General features: G+C 37.6%; 1 protein-coding gene across 1 annotated transcript; it reads left to right on the top strand.

Moving 5' to 3' along the window:
- Positions 1 to 7,282: 7,282 nt before the first annotated feature.
- On the top strand, positions 7,283 to 21,093 carry LOC132096343 (E3 ubiquitin-protein ligase COP1-like). Its single transcript, XM_059501633.1, has 20 exons — positions 7,283 to 7,918; positions 8,486 to 8,545; positions 8,645 to 8,742; positions 8,906 to 8,970; positions 9,092 to 9,211; positions 9,990 to 10,058; positions 10,155 to 10,214; positions 10,714 to 10,802; positions 10,935 to 10,992; positions 11,097 to 11,211; positions 11,318 to 11,453; positions 12,976 to 13,119; positions 13,215 to 13,323; positions 13,688 to 13,769; positions 13,876 to 13,992; positions 14,081 to 14,198; positions 14,406 to 14,530; positions 14,742 to 14,902; positions 19,711 to 19,755; positions 19,942 to 21,093. The coding sequence occupies exons 1-20, from the start codon at positions 7,629 to 7,631 to the stop codon at positions 19,957 to 19,959; spliced, it is 2,079 nt and encodes a 692-aa protein (XP_059357616.1). The 5' UTR covers positions 7,283 to 7,628; the 3' UTR covers positions 19,960 to 21,093.
- Positions 21,094 to 26,734: the final 5,641 nt, after the last annotated feature.

Below are 26,734 nucleotides of genomic sequence, written 5' to 3'. Positions count from 1 at the left end.
CATGCGCTCTCCACATCTCCACATCAGATCAAACTAACGCGCTAAACGTTTTATCTGTTTCCTCCAGACTGACATCACAAACCCAGCCCCTTACCCAACCATTAGAAAAGAAAACTTCACCCAGGTCCAACCCAGCCCTTGCATGCGTGCATCTACTCTCACTTTCTCCCCCAGTGCCATTGACATCTAGCTGCTACACCTACTTCTGTACTGTAATGCAAGAGACAGCACATCTGCCTGACATGTGAAGCAGGGCTGAAACACTGCACATGTAGAGAAAGACAAGTGAGAGATGGGTAAACACACACAAAAAAAAAACAAGGTTGGACCTGTGAGAAATTCCAGAACACTCCCTTAAGGAGAACTTAACAGAAATGACAAAAAGATGCTGAGGGAATGAAAAGCACATAGTCAGGTGGATCTGATTTTCCCCAACTGAACAATTATTGAAGAAAAGCTGATTTATTTTAAAATAAATGTATAAATTAATATAAATTCATGTTTCAACCTGTATGTTGGAAATGTTGAATTACACAGTAACACCTTAACATATATAACATTTGATGCACGTACAATGGTTTTAAAATACTAAATAAAATAAAAAAATGCACATTTAAAAGGCCAAATCTTTTGAATATAAATATATATATATATATATATATATATATATATATATATATATATATATATATATATATATATATATATATATATATATATATATATATATATAGAAATATAACAAAGTAGCTATTAGATCAATTCTGATACAATAATAAAACCAGTCAACAACAAAAAATTTCTAACTTCAAAATCTAATTTGTCAAATAAAATAAAGGGGATACTGGACTGACAAAAAGGATCTGCTTCAACTTATTGCATTAATAGCAGTAAAAGTTCATTTCATGTTACTCTAGTAAACAAGCAAATCTTGTTCTATAAGAAATGATTGTGTGGAAAGACTTAATGCGAGTACCGTTCATGTCTGTATCTTCCCCTTTTCCTTTCTACAGAAAGCTCCCCGAACACAATTAAGCCTCTAGCTCAGAATGCTCTGTTAAAATGTATCAGTAAGTTAGTCAGGTATCTGTAATGTATTTGTTTATTATTATTATTTTTTTAAAGCCTACGTCTGTTCCTAATGAACACTGAAACTGATACACAGAATTTCCTTACATTGGTGTTTAGTTGTGAAATGGCTGGAGGGAGACAACTGCTTAAATCTATACATAATATAAAACAAATAAAATATATTTCTGTTTGTTAGTATATCTGTGCACTTCCTCAGTTTTCCCTGTGTGGAAGTTTGCACCTTTCTGTGGCTTTTTCCTTGCAGTAAATTCTATGAGAGTTCACATACTATTAAAATCTAAGAGAGTCATTTGTTCTTGTTGCTCTTTTTAAGTCTGAGTTTTATTGAAATCATATACTGCAAATCCGCTTAAATTACTAATTTTATTTTTATTTTATTATATATGAATTGCGTAGTTACTGTACTTCAGTCACTGGGCTATGCTTCAGTCATATGAAAACATTGAGTTAAGGAAAGCCGTAGTGGTTTCCATTGTCATTATATAGACCAACTTTAAGTAAAAACTTCCATTTCTCTCCCTCGGGACTTTGTTTTGCCATTCTTCAGACCCAGAAATGATTAATGAATTAAAATGAGTCATGTTTTTGATTATGTTCGTGAATAAACTGCATATTACATTTAAATGTGCCAATTCTTTTCTAAACACTCCTATTCCTTCTCATGTTAATGATCTAAATTTATATTATATTTCCATGTCGTGAAGTGCCATTGAACACACACATTTATCGACTTACATTAATGCTACTGTGCCATATTTCTTTCCAAAAATATAGACATGAATTCCCACTTTCAGCTGAGAGTTCAAACACATCAATGAAGACCATATCTGAGCTCGCCTGCCACATTTTCATATGTCAGAGAATCTTTACTGTTTTGTACAGTGAATAATAGCCCTGAATGGCTTTCAGCACTGCAGGTGCATATAGAGTGATGTGACTTGCAAATGAGTAGATTTGTGACCACAAAACAACTCCGCTACCACACACAACACCTCACACTGCAATGGTCAAAAAGTTAGACATGCCGCTGTTTAATTTCCTAAACGTACTAGTTTTCGCCTCACCGATTTTGTCAGGCTCAATTTGCATATAGCCCCAACTTGGGGTAACTGGCAGTTATGGCAGGGGCCCCTTCGGAGGTAAAAAGGGCCCTAACAGTGGGAGGTAAGAATTCCGCAACCAGCCCAAAGATCTGCCTACAAAACATTCAGCTTTTTTGTATCAAAGTGCTTTGAGATACAGCTGCAACTGTGTAAAAAAAAAAAAGTGAATGGTCGCTCCCGGGCCTCACCCCCCACTGCAAAGGACCTCTAAGAGATTATCCTTCATTTGAGGCTGCCCTACCCCAACCAATTCTAAATGACCAGAAACGCAATGGGAAAATCCAACCTGATGTGCTGGACAAAAAAACAAGGAGCCTAGTCCAAAGTCCAAAGGCAACCCTTCCTCCCTCATCAGCAGAGGTAGAAAATCAAAAATAGACACTATAAATCCATTGCAGATACTTATCACATTTTCAACCAGTGACAAAACCAATTCTATCATTAGGGAGACACAACTAACTTCCAGGACAGAGCAAATAATTCCACAGAATAGATATTTGAAAAGATACAGTGAGGGAAGCAGGTGTGCACTGTGTGAACTATAACGTCATTTCCTAGTTAGTCATGGCTGGCTTGGCTTTAAGACTGGATTATTTGGAGTGAGCATCTGATGGCATTTTTTTTTCTCTGTAGTTCCCCTCCTTATGTTCTAGATATACCTCAAAAACACATCTCAGTGGATTTTACTGCAGAAGGAGTTCATACAGTTCATCTTCAACAAGCCAGGACTATGGGGTCTTCTAACTACTTTTCTTGATAATCTGAATAAACAAATAGATAAATAAATCCTCAAAAATAAAAATAAATAACCACTTCACATTTCAATAATGTTCGCATTTTAAAAGTATCTCCTTTAGTAATGTCCCAGTAATTAAATGCACTGTCATTGCTAAATATTTGTAAGTGCATCATATATCTGTTTTGTATGCTTGGATCCTTATGACAGTGTGTGTGCATATGTGTTGGCGGGCAGGAGGTGGACAGCTGGGATTTGTTACTCATTTTCCTGAGCTGCCCATTAATATCAAAGACAGACATCTGATCTAATTAAAGTACCTAATGTTTTAAAAGATTTAATTGTGTTAATGTTTTTTTTTTTTTTTTTTTGGACCATTGGACCAAGTGAATGATTGTTGTGTCGCAAAAATTAAATGATAAGTTTTTAACTACAGTTAAGAAAGACAATCAGATAATAAGCATGTGAAATAAATCAAGGATATCCTTTTAGCCGGAGATTAACAATAGAATTAATATATATATATATATATATATATATATATATATATATATGCACTTTATAAAACAGAGACATGAATTATGCATGATAATAGTAAAATAAGGTTTTTTTTTTTTTTAGTGGTGTAATTTACCACTTTCCTTCCAAAAGACACACTGTACTCAACAATGGCAAATCAGTCCAGCCTCTTCAATATATCTGAAGTATATTATCAGTTAAAAGGGGTTTATTTCTCCCTTTAGGGCTATAACAGAAGCACTAGAGATATATAAATGTTTAAAATGGCAACCACAGTTAGCCCATTTGTAATTGAGACACAGCGCTGGCCAATGTGAGCAGACACAACTCATCCAGACATTTTGCCCGATTCTCTCCCACGAGGGCTTATCCATTTGGAAGTGAATTTGGCTTTAAATGCTTTTGTTAACTGCATTAACAACGCCAGCGATTAGAGCTTAATTTCCAGTGAGATACCAGTAAAGAACATCTGAATCAACAAAAGTACATTTTAAAGGGCTTTGATGTGTGGTCCATTAGGGAGGTCAGGCAAGGAGAGCAGTGCTTTAATTAACTTATTGCATGTGAAGAAAAGGATTTTTCCCGCCAAAAGAACATATAATAGTGGAGTGCAATGAGAATAGCATCAGCAATTCTCATCTTTGATGTGGTCCCCTGTCATATATATATATATATATATATATATATATATATATATATATATGAAGATTATTTCTACACATGTCCTTCAGTCAAATGAATGTGTTCTGCAAGCTATCCAGTAAATCTGCAAGGCAGAATTTAAACTTTTCCATTTTATGCAAGCTGAAAAAGACACTGTTAAATCCAAAAATCATCGACAGTGAAAATCCCTTTTACGATGTATGAACAACACATTTAATAAATAATAAAAAAAACTGTTAAAAAATAAATGTAAACAAAGTCAATTTCTAGAAATACAATTTTGATATAATCTTTAATTTTCTAATATATCCAAACCAGAATACACTCATACCCATAATTGTAGAAGGGTTAACAATTCAGTTCAGTTATGCAGTGTCTTTTTAAATGAATTTATTTCATAACTGAGCATTTTTAAATAATATTTGACTGTTAAATAGATGTACTGTATATAGATACCTGTGTCCTCCTCTGAATCTCTGGCTGTTGTGTTTCAAAAGATACAGTACTAACTCCCCCTGCTGTGTAAAATTGAAACTTCAGCCATGAGTGTTCATAGGAATTATTACAGACAAGCAAGTAAAACTGATTAATTATAGCTCTTACAGTGTCATCCAATCCCTATGCAATCTTAATGCAAAATTGTATACAAATACAGAACATGTAGGCTGACACTAGTTAATCTCACTAATGGCCTCAAGCTCTTAGTAAATGCCTGGTTAACATCAATTTGAGAAAGGAAAAAAAAAGTAGTCTCTTAATGTAATTAGCTGAATAAATAAATAAATACTGTAATTTCCAGACAGATTAGGTTAAAGAATATGTAATAGCTGCCCAGTTTAAAACTATGCACCTTTTTAAAACAAAACTCACATTATATTGATGGTTATTCTGTCATAATTTTTTTTATGACTTGTGCACTTTATTCAGTCTTCATAAGACATAGAACAATTTGGCAGTTTTGTGTGAAATACAGAGATGCCAATTTCTTATATTTATCATAATACAACATTCCCTAAAATACATGTTCTTCAAAATGATTTAATGAGTAAAGTTAAAAAGAACAGCATTTATGTTAAGAAATCTCAAAAACATTAAATGTCTTTGCAATAACTTCTGGTCAACTGAATGTCTCCTTGATGAATAAATAAATAAATCAAAACCCCTACGTTTTATTCTTAAGTCTTAACTTTTTTTCTTTTTTCCTTTTTTCTCTGTGTGCCTTTAGATTATTGTATGCCTTCAGAAGACTTGGAAAACAGAGTACAATTTATACTTTTATAGTCCTTAATGAAGCTTGAAGTGTCAGACAACATGAGCATGAGTAAATGATGGGAGATTTTTTATTTTTAGATGAAATATCCATTTATGAAGTCTGACGGGACACATCCTGTGGTCAACGATGTACCGATGACAGAGAGACGGTATAGTATTAGATCAGAGAAGATATTTTGGATCGTGAGGGCAGGTGGTCACACGGTGGGTGGTGAAAAGCTGTAGAAGCTTCTCCTCTGGCATGGCCTCAAAAAAAGTCTGGATCAGAGTGGGTTGTGTAAAAACTGTGGGCTACTGATGTTGACCACTTTGTCTTTGAAGTAGATGGAGAATGGGGAACAGGTTGGGGGACTCTGTTTCTATTTTCCTAAAGCCACAGCTTAAGGCAGAGAAACATCCTGACACTCCTCAGAATGGATATGAGGACATGTTTTGGGGAAAAATCAAAGTAAAGAGGTTACTAAAAAAAAAGAGGTTCAAAAAAGAGGAATGCAAAAGGATTAGTTCAGCTGAAACCTATACTGCACTGCTCACACAGTCGACTAAACAGAACAGCATAACCAACATTACTTTACCATGTTGGTTCTTTATTTATTAGAAGTGTAATAGTATATTGTGTTACAGTATATCACAATACAAAAATCCAACAACATGTATTGAGGACAGTTGCAATGTCTTTTGTGTATAGTTTACCTAAAATGAAAGTAAATATAGCATCAGATATGGTAAATTCTGAAGGTAATACTTTTGAGTTTTCATGTGCAATTAATAAAGATATTTTGATTAATTATAAATTTAATTATTTTATAATATACATTATGTAAAACTGAAATGTATATAGTTGGGAAAGTAATAATTGTGTTAGAAGTAATAATAAAATACAGTATTTTATTTTATGTGCATTTTAATGTATATACTGTATAATAACACCAATATTATATCGTGAGTGCTGTATGTATGGCAAATGTATTTACGGTGTGTCTTTGGTAAGATTTCAGTTTTTCTTTAATAATAATTGATCAAATTAATTAATCGTGATTTATGATAATAATCATGATAAATTTGATTAATTTTAACCTTGTGTTAATTTTAGCTGTGCTGTTGAAATTATGTTTGCTAAAATAAAAAATAAAAACACACCCACAATGTGAAAGGTGTATGCTCACATATAGTTGAAATGTAATATTATTATTTATTTATTTTATTTTGAGTGTTTTTTTTTCTTATTTTTGTTTTATGAAATGGCACCAAACTTCCACTATGTAACATTTTTCATCTTTTCACCATTAATGAAACTGAAAAATGATCTTCTTTAAAGCAAATTTCACTTGAAATGTTGCTATTTTAAATAAATGTATATGAGGCATAAAATAAAATGCAATAAATTCTGTTTAGCTGGACAGTTAAATAAATAAATAAATAAAGTGAGTGAGTGATACTAAGTTTGTAAAATAAAAATACAAAAATCGTTATGTTACAAAATGTTACTCTGGTCTAGGGAGAGAAGCATTGTAAATGTACTATAAAACAAACGGCATAGGCCTATTGGTTAAGGAGAAACAAAACAAGTGTGACAAAAAAAGTTAAAATTTATTACAATTTGTAAAATGGTCTACATAAGCTGTTTAGCTAATAGTAGGTTTAGACAATATAATTTTCTAATTAAAATTAGGACGTGGTCAACATCAGTCTACCCATAGACTCAGGTTTTGCTCTACAAAAGGCATACCTTTAAAATATAGAAGCCGGTGTGTTTTTAAGAAGATATGTTTACTGAATAAGGACGCTTGTATGTTCCTGGAGGATTTAATCTGCGACGGTTAAATTGGAGAAATTGTTTTGTTTTGATTGACATCTGCAGTTGTCCTCCAAACCAAAAGATGCCGTTGCCGAGTCACGTGAACGTTTGATTTGGGGAAGTTCTCGCGTGAACATCCTGCAGAGTGTGGATTGAAAATTGTAAAGCTCTCAGAGTTGTCAACAAATCTCTGCGGAGCTGCATATCCACGTTAGCATCGAGCAGACCCAATGTGAACCTCTTGCATGCAGAAGAATCGCTTCAGCTGTGCTCAAAATAGCGCCTTTCAGTGCTAGCAGTGCGCTTGGTGGAAGTTTCTGCCTCTTTTCTCCCGTCTGTGTCGCTTTAGCTAGTTAGCTTATCTCCCACAGCCGCCCGGATGCGGTGAAGCCCCGCAGTTTTCCCTTCAGCTCTGGCCTTCCGACGTGCGCGAACGGCTTCAATCATGTCAAGCACTCGGCAGCAGCAGCAGTTCGGCGGTGCAGCGGGGTCCGTCCCCGGGACGAGTTCTGGGAGTATGAGTAACAGTAGCGGCGGCGGCGTTGGCGCCGGTGGAGCGAACAGCGGGAGCAGCGGCGCTCAGAACGGGAACACCTCGACTAACGGGGTGTCCTCGCGGACTCTGGGCTCGGTAGCCGAGGGACAGAGCTCTAGACTGAGCTCGTCGAGCAGGAAAAGACCCTTGTACAACGGTCTCATCAATCCTTATGAGGACAAGAGTAACGATTTTGTATGGTAAGTAGATCCACCTTCCCCCGCTAGACTGCAGAGAGCTAAAGCCACTGGACAGTGAAGTTTGAGTCTTAATTGCATATTTATCTTGCAAATCCTGTGATTTTCTCCACACGTAAGCCTGTAATTCCTAGGATAAAGGATTATTGTCAACATGTTGTTAAAGGGGTAACGTTAGTTCCCCCCCATAAAGGAACGCTCTTTAATCATTTGCTTTGCTTTTGTGGTTTCAAACTTATTTGAACTTTTTTTTCCCTGTGGACAATAAAAGGACATATTGGACATTATAGTAAGAAAGTTATAGTACTTTATAGTATAGTACAGTAAGAAAATAATAAAGTTGAAATTGTATATTTGACACTCTGACGAACTTGCGAAGTTTATTCAGCTTGAGTGATGCTGCCATTAGTTTAATTTTGAATAAAACAAAAAAAAAATGTAGTGGTGGTCTAAGACTTTAAACCCCACTATGTACTAATTCAGAACAACAGTCACGTCTCAGCTGTTTATTAATTTATTGGATAAAGGAAGCAAGCTTTGCCTGTCATTATTTTCCTTTTTTCTTAACAGCCCTATATGTTTTGAGATGATAGAGGAAGCTCACATGACAAAGTGTGGACACAGTTTCTGGTGAGAAGCACTTGTTCTCTAAACTGAGTTTATTCTTGCCTTTTCATGGTTTTTTTTTTCATCCCAGACTCAAACAATCATGTCTTCATTTCTATCTAGTTATAAATGTATACGACAGAGTTTGGAGGACAGCAACAGATGCCCAAAATGTAATTATATCATAGATAATGTGGATCAACTCTACCCCAACTTTTTAGGTATGTGTATGCTAATAATATGCTAATAATGTGTTCATTACTTTTCAAATTTGACAACATCAAACTCTTTTATTACCACTCACAGTATGTGTTTCTATATCAGACATTTAGTTGATTTTTCATTTTTATAGTTTGCTTAGCTGATTGTCTAATGGTTTTACAGTGAATGAACTGATCCTAAAACAAAAACAAAGATCTGAAGAGAAGCGTCTGAAACGGGATCACCCTGTGAGTGCATCTGGCTCTTTGTTTGTGTAATGAGTGGAAACTATTTAAACAAAACTTTTACAGATAGTTTGTACCACATTAAATGATGTCTTACTGTTCATGTTTCATATGCTGTTTATAGAATGGAACCAAATGGCAGGTTTTCCAAGACGTCCTTGGTGCAGATCAAGAGAATATGGATTTAGCCAATGTCAACTACATACTAGAGTACCTGCTGCAAAAAAAGAAACAACTGGAGGCGGTTGGTACACGTCCTAGGATAACGTTACTGTTGCCTGTCCCAACACTTCCAGGTTCTTCAGGCACCCTGAGAACAGCTGCTTTACATTAGCATTTCTTTCACATTGTGTCACCCAAGGTGTTGAAACACCAGAGATTGGTAGAGATTGGGATTTTGTCTGTTATTTTCTGTGGATAAAAATTTGACCAATTATGATCATGCAAACCCTAAACTTGTGACTGGTTTTGAATTCCAAATGAAAAAAAATGTGTGTGTTTGACCAAAAATAAGGCCAAATAAGCCATAACCAACGATTTTACCACATTTGCATGGCTAAGGACTTGAGAAAGAATATACAAGTCACGTAAATGTCAGTCAAAAACAGTAATTGGTCAAATTTGTACAGTGTTTAATATTATGTTGTGGAATTGAAAATGTTAATGGAAAATACAAACACTGCATTCCTGCTATGTATTTTTACATTAAATTCCCAAATTCTTCTGACTTGATTATACTTTTTAATTATACATGACCAATATTTTGTAAAAAAAAAAAAAAAAGTTTTCACTGTAAATTGCAGGGGTCAATTTATAGTAACTTTTATTAACATTAACAAGCATAAAATATTATATAATGCTTAAAAGATCATTAGATTCGAAGCTCCATTAAAGAGCCTGGAAATGTGGTTGATGATGTCACAATAATTTATTTTCTTATAAAGAGGTATAAAACCCCCGCTGTGACTCATAAAGACCAATTGCCTCTCTTTTGCTGATCCATCAATGATCTCTGTCTACAGGAATCACAAGCTGCTCAGCGCCAGATCTTAATGGAGTTCCTGAAAGAAGCCAGAAGAAATAAAAGAGAGGTTGAGCCTCCACATCTATTTTTAAAATGTTGAGTAATGCACCGTCGACAGCAATGAGGTCTTTAACTCAAAGTTTCCCTGTATGTACTTCAACAGCAACTGGAGCAGTTACAAAAAGAACTGAACTTTTTGGAGGAGGATATCAAACAAGTTGAGGTCAGTTTAATATGGTGGCACCGTGGCAATATTTATTTATTGTTTGTATAGAAATATTATGCACTTTTTATGTTTATACATACCGTTTTATATCACCGTTCAAAAGTTAGGGAACAAAGATTTTTAAAATGATTTTGAAAGATGTCTCATGTTCATGCTACAGCAAAAACAGCAATATTATGAAGTATAATTTACAATTACAATACAATTAAAAATATATATATATTTTTGAATATTATAGTATATCAGAATGATTTTTGAAGGATGATATTCAGCTTGGCCATCAGCTTCAGCTTTCATTCACTATATATATATATATATATATAGTGATTTTGTGCTCAAGAAACATTTATTGTCATTGTTGTATCAATAGTTCTGGTGCTGCTTATTAAACGTCTTTAATGTCACTTTCAATTAATTTAGTGTCTGCTGAATAAAAGTGTTACTGACCCCAAACTTTTGTAGTGTATATCTGATGGATATGATTATTTTATTTTAGGAAATGAGTGGTATGTACACAGTGAGTGAAATGGACCCCAATTTAGACAGTACTGTACCCCAGTTTGAAGCTCCCTCTCCTGCACCCAGGTAAGACCAACTATGCAGGTATATGCAATATTTCACATAAATACGTAAATGGCATTTTTTTAAAAAATCTAATTATTAACAATCATGCAATATTTTTCCAATTAATAAATAATATCTTGTTTCCGTCTCCAGCAGTAGCATAATAGACCCCACAGAATACATGCAGCACCCTTTTGGTGGAAGCTCACAGGTAATGCTTTTTCTCTTCTTCATGAATTGTTCTCATTTGCTATTGGTTGGTTTATATCCGTTTGAGTAATGCTGATATTCACTATTTATTGTTTTTACTTTTAGGGTAAAAGACAAACTTGGTACAACAGCACTCTGGCGTCACGGCGTAAGAGACTGACGGCACACTTTGAGGATCTGGAGCAGTGTTATTTCTCCAATAGGATGTCTCGAATAACGGGTTGGTTGATCCAAAGCAATATATATACTGTGTATCTGTTCATAAAAAAGTATAGTATATTTGAATATTCTGATATATTCAACACAGTCACTTTTCTCGTTAATAGATGAGAGCAGGACTGTTAACCAACTGGATGATTTCATGGAGTGTCTATCAAAGTTTACCCGTTACAACTCTGTGAGGCCTCTGGCCACCCTATCATACGCTAGTGACCTCTATAATGGCTCCAGTATTGTGTCCAGGTAAGGTTGCAAAAATCTTATTTGGGGTTCAGACCACATCTTGTTCAGTTTCATTTTCGAAGGAACCAGCAGAGGGTAGTATTGTATTACTGAATAACATCACAGCTATTGACTGAATTGTGAGTACCATCTATTTTACAAAAGCTGAAGTGGTGGCCGGCTTATACATAAAATATATTATTGCTTTTGATTCTCTTCTCTGTTCCATAAATTTTCATCAGCTCATCAACATAATGCCCAAATGTGTATCTTTTACTGTGCATTCTCGTTAATAAGTCACCAATTACACAGATTTCATTCTGATAAAACTTGAGGAAAGCATAACACATCAACATTCTTGGTTTGTTTCGAGTTGAAAGTAATGGCTTGTGATTTATTGGTAAATCAGATGTTAGTTAAACCTCTCTGATTGTATGAGTGAGCAAGTTTACTGGCTTTCTTGTAAATCTTTTCAGCAATTAATTAACAGGCTATAAAAAAGGTAATATTTTTAAAAATAAATAAATAACTACAGGTCTTGCTGTATGCTTATTGCAAGGTTTGAGGACAACATGTCCTATCTATTTATGGCCTTTTTTATTACACTAGTGTCTGTGGTCTGTAAGATATTGATTTTACGACTGATTTTTGTTAAAAAAAAAAAAAAAACGAATACTTCATGTAGCAAGGCTGCATTAAATTCTAATTTGATGTCATCCAGAAATGACAGTTACATAGATGCAAACTTCTCAACTTTCAGTGACAACTACCTTTTTTGAGATCAAAATAGGTCACCTATGAGTTTTGCTAAGATCCAATGAGAACGTGGTTTACAGGGGTAAATAAAGAACTGGTTTGATTCAATAAGTTTTGTATAGTATTTTCTTTTCTCTTTACTTCAAAACCTATGTCTAAAAAAGGCCATATGTATTTGAGGTCTGAGATGTGGGAACGATGAAGAGATGGCAAACATTTAGCATTTTAGGTCAGCATTGCCGTATAAACGGCCAATATTGTTTTAAAGGGTTAGTTCACCCAAAAATGAAAATTAGCCCAAAAATTACTTTATAAGTTATAATAAGTTATACTTTATAAGTTAATAAATAAGTTATTAAAAACAGAAGCAGTTCCAGGGGAATGACGTATGAGGTCAGCGTTGTAAAGTTGGAGTGTGGAACTGTTAACAGATCCAAGTGTCATGAAAATCATTTGGTTCAGTTGTCAATTCCCAAGCCTAGTATTGGGTTTACAAATAAAATGAGTGGCTCAAATAAACAGTTATTTCAGTGTTTTATGTAATGTGCCGAACCAGACAGATAACCTCGCTCGGCTAGTATAAAAAGTACTTTTTTGATCACAGCAACATTTTTCAGACACACATATATTTGATCACCTAAGGGTCTGAGCGGCTATTTGGATGCATTACAACTCTTGTCTCTTTCAGTGTTCGTGTTTGAGTGGAAGTAGAGCAGATAATGAGCATGCACAGTCAGGAGAACTCGCTGTGCTAACACTTGTCTCCTCTCTTTTCCCTCTTTTGCAGCATTGAGTTTGACCGTGACTGTGATTACTTTGCCATTGCTGGTGTCACTAAGAAAATTAAAGTGTTTGAGTACGGCACTGTGATCCAGGATGCTGTGGACATTCATTATCCTGTCAATGAAATGACATGTAACTCTAAAATTAGGTATAAAGAGTGTCTGAAATGAAGGGTTGGCCTGAATGTTCTTGGTGGATTATGCAACAGAATGTCACATTTTCTACCGTCTTGTCCATTTCCAGCTGTATCAGCTGGAGTAGCTACCACAAAAATCTGTTAGCGAGCAGCGATTATGAGGGGACTGTCATTCTTTGGGATGGGTTCACAGGACAGAGGTCAAAGGTCTACCAGGTACGCCAGATGACTTTGATTACTCTTATACCCCTTTCTGTAGGAGAGCAATTTTATTGTATTTATTTATTTTATTTTTTACAAATTTCCTTCTTAACTCACATACTACTGCAGATTCACTTCTCATTTTTTTTTGTTAAATTATGTGTATCTTGCCCAACATTCTTTTCTATAATTTAATAAATTAAATATGACGAACAGAGTAAATATATGAAAAACAAACTATTTTCATTATCAACTTGGTAAGTTCAAGAATTAAGTTCATTTTGAATGTTATGTGTATGTTTGTGTATACATCTGGGATTTGCAATTCCTTCAGACGTAATCCAAGTTGGACTCTGACCGTCAAGTTTCATTTCCACAGGAACATGAAAAGCGGTGTTGGAGTGTCGATTTTAATCTTATGGATCCCAAGCTCTTAGCATCAGGATCCGATGACGCAAAAGGTATTTATGCAACTGAACAGTTCCGAAGAATTTATTTGATTTGGGATTCTAACAGAGATATTCTTCTATAAATATTTAAAAATTAATTCTCTTTTTTTTTTTTCAGTCAAGTTGTGGTCCACCAACTTGGACAATTCAGTAGCCAGCATTGAAGCGAAGGCCAATGTATGCTGTGTCAAGTTCAGTCCATCCTCTCGATATCACCTTGCCTTCGGATGTGCAGGTGCATAATTCATTTGGATCAATCTATTGAAAGTTTTACTTCCTTTTAAAATTGTAAAACCTTTCAATTCATTCAAAATCTATTCCAGACCACTGTGTGCACTACTATGACCTGAGAAACACTAAGCAGCCCATCATGGTTTTCAAAGGCCACAGGAAAGCGGTGTCCTATGCCAAATTTGTCAATGGAGAAGAGATTGTGTCTGCGTATGTATACAACCTAATCAAAATCTCAGCTATTGGAACAGTATTGGCTTGTGTTAAAAACAATATCGGTTATTAAATCATCCTCGAGTTTCCTAACATTTGCATCCTTATTCAAACCGGAACCATGATCCAAACCACACAGTTAGAAATCTGAACCATTACACCACCAATTACAAACATCTGAGTTCAATTGTAACCTCCCCACAGGTCAACGGACAGCCAGCTGAAACTCTGGAATGTGAACAAGCCACATTGTTTACGCTCATTTAAAGGCCACATAAACGAGAAGAACTTTGTGGGTCTGGCATCTAATGGAGACTATGTAGCATGTGGTGAGTGGAACTACACAGAATTAGTTAAAAGGTTTGGTTTTGGCTATTTCGGTCTGGTTACAATCAGAGCTGTGATGATGCTGCTTGATTAAACTTTCTCTGATCATTTCAAATCAATGAAGGGTTTATTATTAAGTAGAAAGGTAATGTTTATGTGGTTAAAAAAATACTAAAACTCCTCAATAATGTTTTCACTTCATATGCCCCACAGGAAGTGAAAACAACTCGCTGTACTTGTACTACAAGGGGCTCTCCAAGACGCTGCTGACTTTCAAGTTTGACACTGTGAAGAGTGTCCTGGACAAGGACAAGAAAGAAGATGACACCAATGAGTTTGTCAGTGCAGTGTGCTGGCGAGCTCTACCTGATGGGGTAAGATTCAGTCTCATCTCACTCACATTTGAAATGATAAATCACTTTTCTAAAACCAGCAGTAGAACAAGAATGACCATAGGGGCACATGGGGAAAGTCGAACTGAACTCCTTGGTACATTAAGGACAAGTAATGGCAGGGTAGCAGAAGACAGTGGGTTGGGAGAAGGTCAGTGTGCATCCGCTTTCTGGAATCCATGCTTATTATACCCACACACCTCTGCTTCACTGTCTAAAATAGTGTGGTTTGCTGGAAAAAAAAACATTGCTGTCAAGTCACCTTTATTTATATAGCACTTTTAACAATACCGATTGTGACAATAGTGTGTCAATAATGCAAAAAGACAGGTCATCATTGGATTCAGTGATGTCATCATCCAGCTCAGTTCAGTTTAAATAGTATCTGTGCAATCAAGTCGACAAAATCGGTGGAAATGAAGTGTCCCCAACTAAGCAAGCCAGAGGTGACAGCGGCAAAGACAGAATGGAGAAAAAACCTTTGGCGAAATCAGGCTCAGTGGGGAGGCCAGTTCTCCTCTAAAGTCATAAAGATAAAGATAGTCATCTTTCAGCTCATGGCTAATTTACCTGGGTAATTGGAAAAAAAATTTGTTAGGTGTTTTTTTTTTCTTTTTCTGAACAGTCAAACTGAATGATATATTAAAGTAATATAATATGTATTCTTTCTTCTTCTTATTATAATTATAGAATATGAGAACATTATTATGCAAGAGTAATATATTTATATCCTATAATCTTACTTGAGTAAATCTGTGGGCCTTCATTTTGCATGATGGAAGACCTTTCAGTTTCTGTGTATTTAAGTCGACCTCCCATATATTATTTTTTTCATCATCTTTCATAGTCATTTTTTTGCCAGTTTACTTTGTAAGACGTTTCCAAAATATTTCCACTATACGAATGCTAAAATTAAAGGTACAGGTTGTAGGACCTGCCACTAGAGGGCGCACTACCAAAACAATAACAATCACGTGGTTTGATGATGCTAAGATGGAGCGTGTAATGAGAGGATTTGTTGTCTTCAACCCAACCGCTGATGGCCATCAATCAGACGGAAAGATAAATCATGGATTTAATTGATTACTGTTTAGTCAGATGATATGAAAATGATTACCACTTGTTCAACAAATAAATACACTCGTGTATATTCAAACACAATAATTGGGCATACATAGCAAACGTGAGTTCAACGATTTGCGCGAGTAGATTATAACAAAGTCAATGCAAAGACATGATCATGGATCAGACTATGGATCAGATGCATCCTCGCGCAGGTCTAGAGACGCGATGCCCCGCGTTTGGCATCTATGCCCCATAATACTAATCGTGTTCATTGTTATAATAACAAACGTTTTATGTAAAGATATGAATCAAAACAACTCACCTGTTGAGTAAAACACAAGCGAGATCAGCATCTCTTTCTAGTTGAAGTTTGTCGCGAAGCTCTCTCCATCTAGAAAATGCAACCCCGATACTGATCCTCGCTCTTTCTCTCCTCTTGTCCCAAACTCTTCTTGGGTCGTTTGGTTGGCCCGTACGCTTACGTTTACGGAAGCGGTCTTTGTCGACAGAACCAGCAGCAGATGGTAAACAGTAATTATGTTCCATAAATAAGTAACACAATCCACCATAAAACATGGAAGAAGAAGTAAATAAGGAACAAGCTAGTGGTTTGCTGGACGCTAGACAGTACTTCCGCATTCGTCCACGACACTGTTGTCATGAAGTTTCTACGTCAGTAAAGGTGGTTACAAAGGGTAACGTCATTGACAGGCGACTGCACTGCCCTGTGTCACTGTTTAGAATAGAATGGGAATTTTTCCCAAAGTAGTTGAAAACAGAGATATTGTTAGTAATCAGCTGGACAAAATATATAACACTAACCTAGTGGTTTTTGGATATTTTACTGCAAATATCTTACAAATTGTACCTTTAAGTGAAAACAAAGTGTTCCAGTGTTATTTTAGTATTATTATAAAGTATTATAGCATTCATTAAGATTTTTGATATTCGTTCTAATCTTAGTTTTTATGTACTATTGTCATTTATATTAGATTTGTTTGAAAATATTTTTTTAATTTATTTTCTTTAGTTTTAGCAATTTTAGTACTTCAACTTAAATGTGTCTATTCGTTGTCAAAGCATTTTCCAAGTATTTTTTTTAGTTTTAATCTATTATTTAAGCTTTATTTCTACTATTTAGAAATATTTTTATTATTTTAGTTCTGTTTTTACTTATGATTTCTTACTTAAATTGCAGTATGATATTAAAATAAATAAAATAAATAAAAATAAAAAAAGATAATATGTAATATTAATATAATATAATTGTGATCAAGCTTGATCAGCTCAGGAATATTAGAAAATGAAACGCGTGGATTCATGTTTTGCCTGCTTTATCAGCGGAATGCCCCACATAAACATTACCTCTTCTTCCAGATCCCTTTTATATTATGTACCTTTTATACTTGACATTTTCCCAGAAAAAATCAAATCCACAATAATTGTGTGCAAAAGCAATGTGCTGACCAGGCTGAATTTCTGCTTAGTGTCTTGGTCTTAATTAATTGCCTTTCCCATCCTTACATAAATTATGCAGAATTAAAATGTCAAGGCTTTTTTGTGAATGTATAACAATAATAAAACACAAACCTTGTCTTAACGGCTAAAACATTCTACAAAATTAACAGCTGCTGTGACGCTCGGACACTCTTCAAGACTTTCTCTTCCCTTCTTAATCCACTGCCACCACCTCCTCCATCAACTCTTACAGCGGACGACTTTGCAGTTGTCTTCACAAATAAGACAAGAACCATCAGTGACCAATTCTCCCCACCGCAGACTGAGGACAACTTCACAATGACCGACGCACACTCTTTCTCCTCCTTCTCCCCACTCTCAGAGATGGACGTCTCCAAACTTCTCCTGTCCAATCATCCTACTACTTGTCCACTTGATCCGATCCCCACTCACCTCCTTCAATCTCCTCTTCAGTCTTACCTTCGCTTACTCACATTATCAACTCCTCTCTTCACTCTGGAACATTTTCCTCAGCATTTAAGCAGGCTCGGGTAAGCCCACTGCTCAAGAAACCATCTCTAAATCCAGCGCTTCTTGAAAACTACAGACCGGTATCCCTTCTTCCATTCATTGCAAAGACACTTGAGCAAGCTGTGTTCAACCAGCTATCTATGTTCCTTGTACAGAACAACCTCCTGGACAGCAACCAGTCTGGCTTCAAAAGTGGCCACTCAACTGAGACTGCTCTGCTCTCGGTTACTGAAGCCCTGCGACTAGCAAGAGCAGCTTCAAAATCCTCAGTACTCATCTTACTGGACCTGTCTGCTGCTTTTGACACTGTTAATCACCAGATTCTCCTGTCCACCCTCAGAAAGATGGGCATCTCTGGAACTGCACTCATGTGGGTTAAGTCCTACCTCTCTGACAGATCCTTCAGTGTGTCTTGGAGGGGTGATGTTTCTAATTCACAACACCTTGCTACTGGGGTTCCTCAAGGCTCAGTACTTGGACCACTTCTCTTCTCCATCTACATGAAGTCATTAGGATCTGTCATTCAGAAGCATGGCTTTTCTTATCACTGCTACGCTGATGACACCCAACTCTACTTCTCATTCCAGCCAGATGACCCGACGGTAGCTGCTCGCATTTCAGCCTGTCTGAGTGACATTCCTAGCTGAATGAATGACCATCACCTTCAGCTTAACCTTACGAAGACAGAACTTCTGGTGATTCCAGCTAACCCATTGCTTCATCACAACTTCTCTATACAGCTGGGTTCATCAACCATTACTCCTTCGAGGACAGCCAGAAACCTAGGAGTTGTGATGGATCATCAGTTAAGCTTCACAGACCAAATTGCTACAACGACCCGCTCCTGCAGGTTTGCCTTATACAACATTAGGAAGATTAGACCCTTCCTGTCAGAGCAAGCCACCCAACTTCTTGTCCAAGCTCTTGTTCTCTCCAGACTGGACTATTGTAATGCTCTCCTGGTGGGCCTTCCTGCATTTACTGTCAAGCCTCTACAATTGATCCAGAATGCAGCAGCGAGGGTTGTCTTCAATGAGCCAAAAAAAGCTCATGTCACTCCTCTCCTCATCAGGTTACACTGGCTACCAGTAGCCGCTCGCATCAAATTCAAGGTACTGATGCTTGCCTACAAGACGACCACTGGCACGGCACCAAGATACCTAAACCCACTGGTTAAATCTTATGTGCCCTCCAGAAGTTTGCGCTCTACAAGTGAACGACGCCTTGTGGTACCATCCCAAAGAAGTTCAAAATCACTCTCACGGACCTTTTCCTGGACTGTGGCCAGCTGGTGGAATGACCTCCCAATCTCAATTCGTACAGCTGAGTCTTTACTCATTTTCAAGAAACATCTAAAGACTCATCTTTTTCGCATGCACTTAACCAACTAACACTAGCACTTTTTCCTTTTCTTGTCTTTTCATTTATAAAAAAAAAAAAAAAAGCAGCTATGTGTTCTATACTAGACTAACTGAGACTTGTCATGGCACTTGTATACTGTTGTTGTTCTCTTGTTGATCTGACTGCTTCTATTGTTCTCATTTGTAAGTCGCTTTGGATAAAAGTGTCTGCTAAATGATTAAATGTAAATGTAAACCAAGTTGTTTGAGTCTGGAATGACCTGGGAGGTTTAGGCCAAACATCTCAGACAGGTGAATAGGCTGTCAGACTAAATATTGTTTCAGACATTCTGTCAATGCTCTGAAATGCCCTCATTTCTCTGTTTTGATTCTCAGGAGTCAAATGTGTTGATTGCAGCCAACAGTCAAGGAACAATCAAGGTGAGTTGTACTGTAAAACAATACATGTCTACACAAATGTAAATATTTATTGCAGAGAGCTGTTTTTTTATTGCTTAAAGCAGGAGGATATGTCCTCCTGTAGTCGCATTTGCCCAGCTGTTGAATACTTAATTTCTGAAAACTTTAAATGGAATTGCACTGCAAATGATTTTCCTGTTTCTAAAGGTACTTGAGCTGGTCTGAAGGCCCCCGAATCTGTCGTCAGAACCTACTTATGAACTGTAGCTTCACTGGTTGTTCGATGCAAGGGCATTGAAACTGGGTGGAACTGAAGCAAACATTTCCAAGGAAACAACCAGCAGAACTGGTTTTTATCAGCATTATATTTGTAAAAGACTCAATCATTTTGCGTCATCATACTATCGCTGTATGTGAAATGTTGAGATGAGGACCTGTTTCTACTGAAAGGGATATGGGCGCAAATGCCTCTTTTTGAATAAAGTTGTTGAATAAAGGTATTAAGAAGTTATTGGAGAATAACTGGACGTCTTTAAACGTGGAGGGGAAGACACTCTCAAATCTTCACTAGTGGTAATTCTAACCCGAACAAGAGCTACGAGACATTTAAGGCCAAAGCACAAGACCATGACACAATGAAATACTTTAAGTTCTATAAATTAGCTGTCTTTGATTCCTTTGAGTCTGTTGTATCCATTTACTTGTTTGTTTTGTTTTTTGATGCACTGTGTGTCTGTTTATCAATTAGATATTTGTAAGCTTTGGCATATTCCAGTGGTCTCGCCAAATTAAATTACAGAACCTTTTTTAGCTTTTCTGTTGGTTAAGTGGACATGTTCATAACAAGGGTATTTTTAAGTATACAAGATGTACCGGTACTCTTAATTTGCTATTTACCACATTTTGAAATTATTTCATTATTGTAAATCCCAGGAAGTCCTGTACTCATCAGACAACCTTTGTATGAGATCCTTATCAGTTTTTCCATGTTTTCAAGATCTAATGTTTTGCCTTTTGTCAGTGATTCCTGACAAAAGTGCTTCTAAGTTGAGTTTGCAAGCATTGACAGTTGCCCAGAACTCTTTCACGTGGTCAAAAAAAAAGGGGGGTAAATTAGAACTAATCAAAGGTTTAATGACGCTATGTATACTTCATTTTGATTATTTAACATCACCCGTAACATTGCTGCTCTTTCATCTTTGAGTTCTTGTACAAGTGTTATTTATTTTAATAATTTATATAATGGACTTTAGGTTTCAAGCTTTATTTGTAAGTCCTCTGTTGCATCCTGGTAACTGTTTATTTACTCATTTTAACACATTAATTTGAATGAATAAATGATTTTTTTTTCAATGGTTATATGCTGTGTTTGTCCTTCTGACTTTAATGTTTTTTTTAATTATCATAATTTTTATTTTTTAATGGCTTTTTCTTTAGTGTATTTAGGAGTAAAGTTATGTTTTTGTTATTTATTCAAATGTGATCTCATCCTACAATCTGTGCTTCAGAATGTATTTAGAGTTTAATATTTGGGAATACAAGAAGGTTCATATAATTCTGTTGCACAGATTTTTAATCGGTAATTTTACTGTGTTTACTGGCCCGCTGTCTCATGTTTAATAACCGTGTCCTTACTATTTATAATTTTAACAGTGATGTAATTAGAACATCTCTGCATTTCCTGTGTATCCAGTTCATTTTATATCCCTTTCATGTCTTAAAATATCGCATAAAATATGAAACCATTTATTCCAGGTTTTACTTTCTCTATTTTACTTTCTCAAAGAAAAATGTCTCAAAATACACTGGTGCATCTAAAAAAAATGTGAAAGCTAATTTGGTTTAACTTTCATATATTCTAGTTCTCTTACGAGAGCTCTCTCGTACTCAGAGGTGGAAAGTAACGAATTACATTTACTCGCGTTACTGTAATTGAGTAGCTTTTTTGTGTACTAATACTTTTTAAAGTATTTTTTTAAATCTGTAATTTTACTTTTACTTAAGTATATTTTGTTTAAAGTATTGTACTTCGCTACATTTTAAAACACATTAATTACTGAGTAAAAAAAAAAAAAAAAAATCGCTCCCTGGAAACTACGTCAGTAAATAATGGGCAGGAGGGCAAACTGGCGCTAAAATCACAAGAAAGATGCAGACGGTCAAAATTACAGGCGTTAGTGGTGCAGACACCGCTGAAAACGAAACCCCGTCATATTCTGAAGTTGAACTCGAAGGAAATGAAGTGAACCCCTGGCCATATGTATGCTCTATTATGCTGTGTAAGCTGTACTTGCCTAGGAAGACCAAACTAGCAGCTTATAAAATCTCGACAAGACATCAACCCTTCGCAAGAATGTAGAGGTAAGCTAAATAATTGCATCGTTGCATTGGTGGTTAAAATGAAGCTTTGACATTTTAGCAAGAGGTTTTGCACAAATTAGCCAAAAAGACAGTGGTGAGGAGTGTGCTATATATATCATCTGCGATAATATCATATTTTTTGTTTTAATGATGTGCGCGCTTATAGTGCGTTCTTTCACTGTGTGATTCAGTCTCCTAAAATGCATTTAGAATCATAGGCGCCGATACCGTGGAGCACCCACGGAAAATGAGCACCCACGTGTGCCAGTGCCAGACTGCCAGTAGGCTACATTTATTTAAAATTAAACATTGCAGTTGGCGCTATGAAGCGTCTGCCAAACTGTGATTGGTTATGTTGTTGTCAGTGACAGTGACATAACCAGTCGCATGCATGTTCCATATCCTATCCACCAATCACAGCGTCTCTGAAAACGTCCCATCCCCCACTATACAGTGCCGTGCGAGTATGTAATCATTTACTGCTTTCCGTAATCACTAATCATTAATCAGACTAAAATGGACAGATTTGTTATAAAAAAAAGCCAAACCTATTAATATTGATATATCGACATTATTTTACTGGATCTAGTGGCTTTGGCTTTTTGTGAATAAACGTCCAGTATTTTTTCTCTTTCAAAGTTTTGTCTGTCATGTTCTTCCACCTCATTTCATACCCAGCAGTACGTTAATATGTAAATGTTACGGTACATTCCCTAGACTCCTTAAAGTTCGTAACAGGGTTTAAATGGGAACATTTTTCTGCTCAAGTATAGGCCTATATACGGTTTAAAAGAGGAAAAACTAATGGACACAAAAGTAGCCTACTTTTGGACAGAATACAAGTTCTTTGTTAAATACATAAAATAAAAAAATATTTTTTTTAGCCTATATGAATAATGGATTCGAAACCTCAAAGAAAAGCCATGCCACTATCAAAAGAAACCTCGAAACATAAATGAGGTAGACATTCCCAGAAACTCATTATTTTAGTCGCAACAATCGGTTAATGGAAACGCTGTCCTTTCGCAATAGTCTTTTAATCAATATTTACAAAACATTAATTTCCCAAGAAGCTGAACGCATTAGCGGTTACGTGTCAGTTAAACTTTTCATCTCCAATCCTGTTTGTATTTTTGAGAAGTGACGCTGTTGTGTGTGTTTGTATCGGCCGCTGTCCATTAGCCTAAGGTTCTGAAATGCAATATTTTTTTAATAGCCTAGTCTATTTTTTTATTTTTTAAATGGCTTGCGCCCTTGAGCACCCACGGAGAAAAACATAAATCGGCGCCTATGTTTAGAATGATCACAAAATTGAAGATATAGGGGCAGAAAATTCACATATTTATATAATTTCATACATTAAATCAAAATCACACAAAGAATGCCGTCTTTTCCTCCAAAAATCATCATGAATATATACATACATACATATATATATAACAGTTCAGTAAACAAGTTAATTAAGAGACTTGCGTTTTAGACACCATATTGCCTTTTTTAGCTCTATTTCTAAAACAGAAAATAATTCCAAACACAGCCACCAAAGCACAGTTTTGCGTCTCTGAGCAACGTGACAGTGCTTCGTTCCTGAATGAATCAACCGTTTAAATGATTCGGTTCAATCGCAATGACTCACTTATTAACAGTGACTTGCTGACACATACTGGCCATTTTAATATCACATTTAAAGTATCTTTTGATTTTTTTAAATAATTAATTTCTTATAATTTCAAATGAGTATTCAACATTTTATGTTTTGTATATCAAAACATTATTCATGCATTTGTAACTGCAGGTTAAATGCATTCTTGTCCTGCACTAGTGTAATACATCTAAATGGCACTTCCAATGAATCTTCTGCATTTCATCTGCATTAAAAGATGAGTTTGTTGATACTGATTTGCCTGGTAACAGCCCAAATGTTTTATTATTCTAAATAACTGATTCCTTTAATTAAAAACAACTAGTTTGAGATTAATAGACCTATACCAGGGGTGTCAGACTCAGTTCCTGGAGGGCCGTAGCCCTGCAGAGTTTAGTTCTAACCCTGCTCCAGCACACATATCATGTAGTTTTCAAATAAACCTAAATGATTAGATTAGCTGGATCAGGTGTGTTTAATTAGGGTTATATCTAAACTGTGCAGGACTGTGGCCCTCCAGGAACTGAGTTTGACACCCTTGGCCTGTCCCATTTTTGACTCCCTCCCACTGTTAAAATGTAACTAAGTAATTTTTACTCTGAGTAAATTTTAAATGAGCTACTTTTTACTTTTACTTGAGTTGATTTTTAGACTGGTACTTTTACTTGTACTTGAGTAAAATTTCATTCATGTAATGGTACTTTTACTTGAGTAGAATATTTTTGTACTCTTTCCACCTCTGCTCGTACTGCGTCTTAGCTAAGACGCTACGGGAAAAGTCTCTTTTCACGAAATACTGAAGCAAAAAATTATCCTTAATTTTGTATTTTTGTAAAGCGCATTTGCAGCAGTACACAGCCATAGGCGAGACGGCTCGTTCGCTCATTGGCTTGTTCTGCGGCAACTGCACAGCCTATCGAGCGCGGGCTGATGCAACATCAGACCAATAAGGGCGCTTCGCGCCCTTCTTGCCACTTCCCGCCGAAACGGGTGTGGCCCAACCTATAAAAGGAGCTCGAAAAGGCTGACTCACCTGATTTTTCATCTCTTCAGCGAAGCTCACGCATCGCTGGATCACGGAGGAAGCAAGCGCCGTCTGAGAAAGCACATCAGCAGGACGAGCCATTCTGAAGCTGCTGGCATCGCCGCCTTCCATTGCCGTTCCTGCTGCGCTATCCGGTGCCTATATCCTTTCAATCCTGTTATATACAAGCTGTTCTTATGTGTGTGTGTGTGTTCGCCCTGCGACACACACTCGTAAAAGAGCTCGCGTCTTTTTTAAGATGCCTTCCTGCGGCTCGTCAGAACCCCACTCAGCGAGGGAGACCGGTACGTCATCTGTGTCTCCTGCCTGGGTGAAGATCATGCAGCGCTCGCTCGCTGACGGCGGATGCCCCCACTGCGAGCTGTTGCCATGGTGACTCTGAGGACTCGCCTGGCCTTTTTCTCTGAGCCTGCATTCTCCGCTGCGCTGAGGCGCCGTAAAAGCATTGCTTCCAGCGGATTCTGGAACCGTCTTCAGCTCAACCGAGCTCGCCGGTTCGCCCTGCTTCACCGGCCCCCCCTGCATCGCTTCCCGGTGGGCAGCGCCCGCTGTTTGCCGGCGCGTCGTCCGAGGAAGTCGATCTCAGGGCCGCGTTGGGGGAAGAGGACACGCGCTCTCTGCTAGCTTCGGGCAGTGAGGGCTGGGCGAGCTCCGAGGATCTCGCGCCTTCTGCTCAGAAGCCCAGCAGACGAGCTGACATCGAGAAGGAGCCGGGGCGAAGGCTCGTGTTGGCCGCGATGAGTCTCGGCCACGAGTGGTTTGCACCAGCGCCCCCCCCCCTCTCGTTCCCGGCTGGATGGTATTTCCCTTTCGGATGAGCGTACTTCTCAAAGCCCGCCTCATTTCTTCCTGAGCTTCACGAAGAGGTGGCGAAGGCTTGGAACGCTCCATATTCAGCACGAACTCGTTCGTCTGTCTCACTAGCATTCTCCACACTGATGATGCTAAAAACAGGAACTACCACTCACTTCCGCCGGTGGAACAGGCGATAGCGACGCACCTTTGTCCGCCCTCTGCTGGACGGCGGCAAAAGCGGTGTTGCCATCTAAAGCCTCCTGTGTGACGCTGCGTCGGCACTACTAACGATGGCTGCTTCATCGAAGCGCAGGTGTACGAGTTCCTCTGTGGCCGAGCTCTCACCCAAGCGCACCGCTGTTTCAGTTCCAGGAATTGTGACTGTCTCAGCGTTTTCTGCAATGCGCAAGCCTGCACAGTTGCCCGCTTGCCTGCACACAAAAGCCGTTATCACAACAGCTTCAGCAACGCAGCTCGAGACCCCCGTTCTCGCTCTACTGGCCGTCGCCCCGCGCCGCGGGGACCGCGGCAGAGGATTACGGTGAGGCCGGGAGCCCCGAAGCCATCCTGGGAAAGCCATCTACGCATGCTGCATGACGCTGCGTCGGCACTACACACGATGGCTGCTTCATCGAAGCGCCGGTGTACGAGTTCCGCTGCGGCCGGGCTCTCACCTAAGCGCGCCGCTGTTTCAGTTTCCAGAGATTGTGACTGTTTCAGCGTTGTTTGCAATGCGCAAGCCTGTACGGTTGCCCGCTTGCCTGCACACGAAAACCGTTATCACGGCTACCCAGATATTTCCCGAAAAAGGTGTAATTCCTGGTGTCCCGGCCACGGCCGAAGGTGCTATAAATGTAGTGACGATGCCCACTGCTCAGTGCCCATCTCCGCATATAAGCACAGCCCTTCACACAGGGCTCGCGCCTATAAAAGCGACTCAAGTCGATCACGCGCACTACATAGTAGACGTGCCCACTCCTCAGTGCCCACAATCACTATGTCACACGCGTCATGTGGTTTCTGTAAAAACGAAACCCGTGCACGTTCGTCCGGCCACGGCCGATGGTGCTATAAATGTAGTGACGATGCCCACTCCTCAGTGCCCATCTCCACATGTAAGCACAGCCCTGCACACAGGGCCTGCGCCCATAATGTCG

Source organism: Carassius carassius, chromosome 20 (assembly GCF_963082965.1).
Source record: "Carassius carassius chromosome 20, fCarCar2.1, whole genome shotgun sequence".
Lineage (NCBI taxonomy): Eukaryota > Metazoa > Chordata > Actinopteri > Cypriniformes > Cyprinidae > Carassius > Carassius carassius.
Note: the sequence above shows the minus strand (reverse complement) of the source record. Positions and strands in the feature narration are given on the sequence as shown.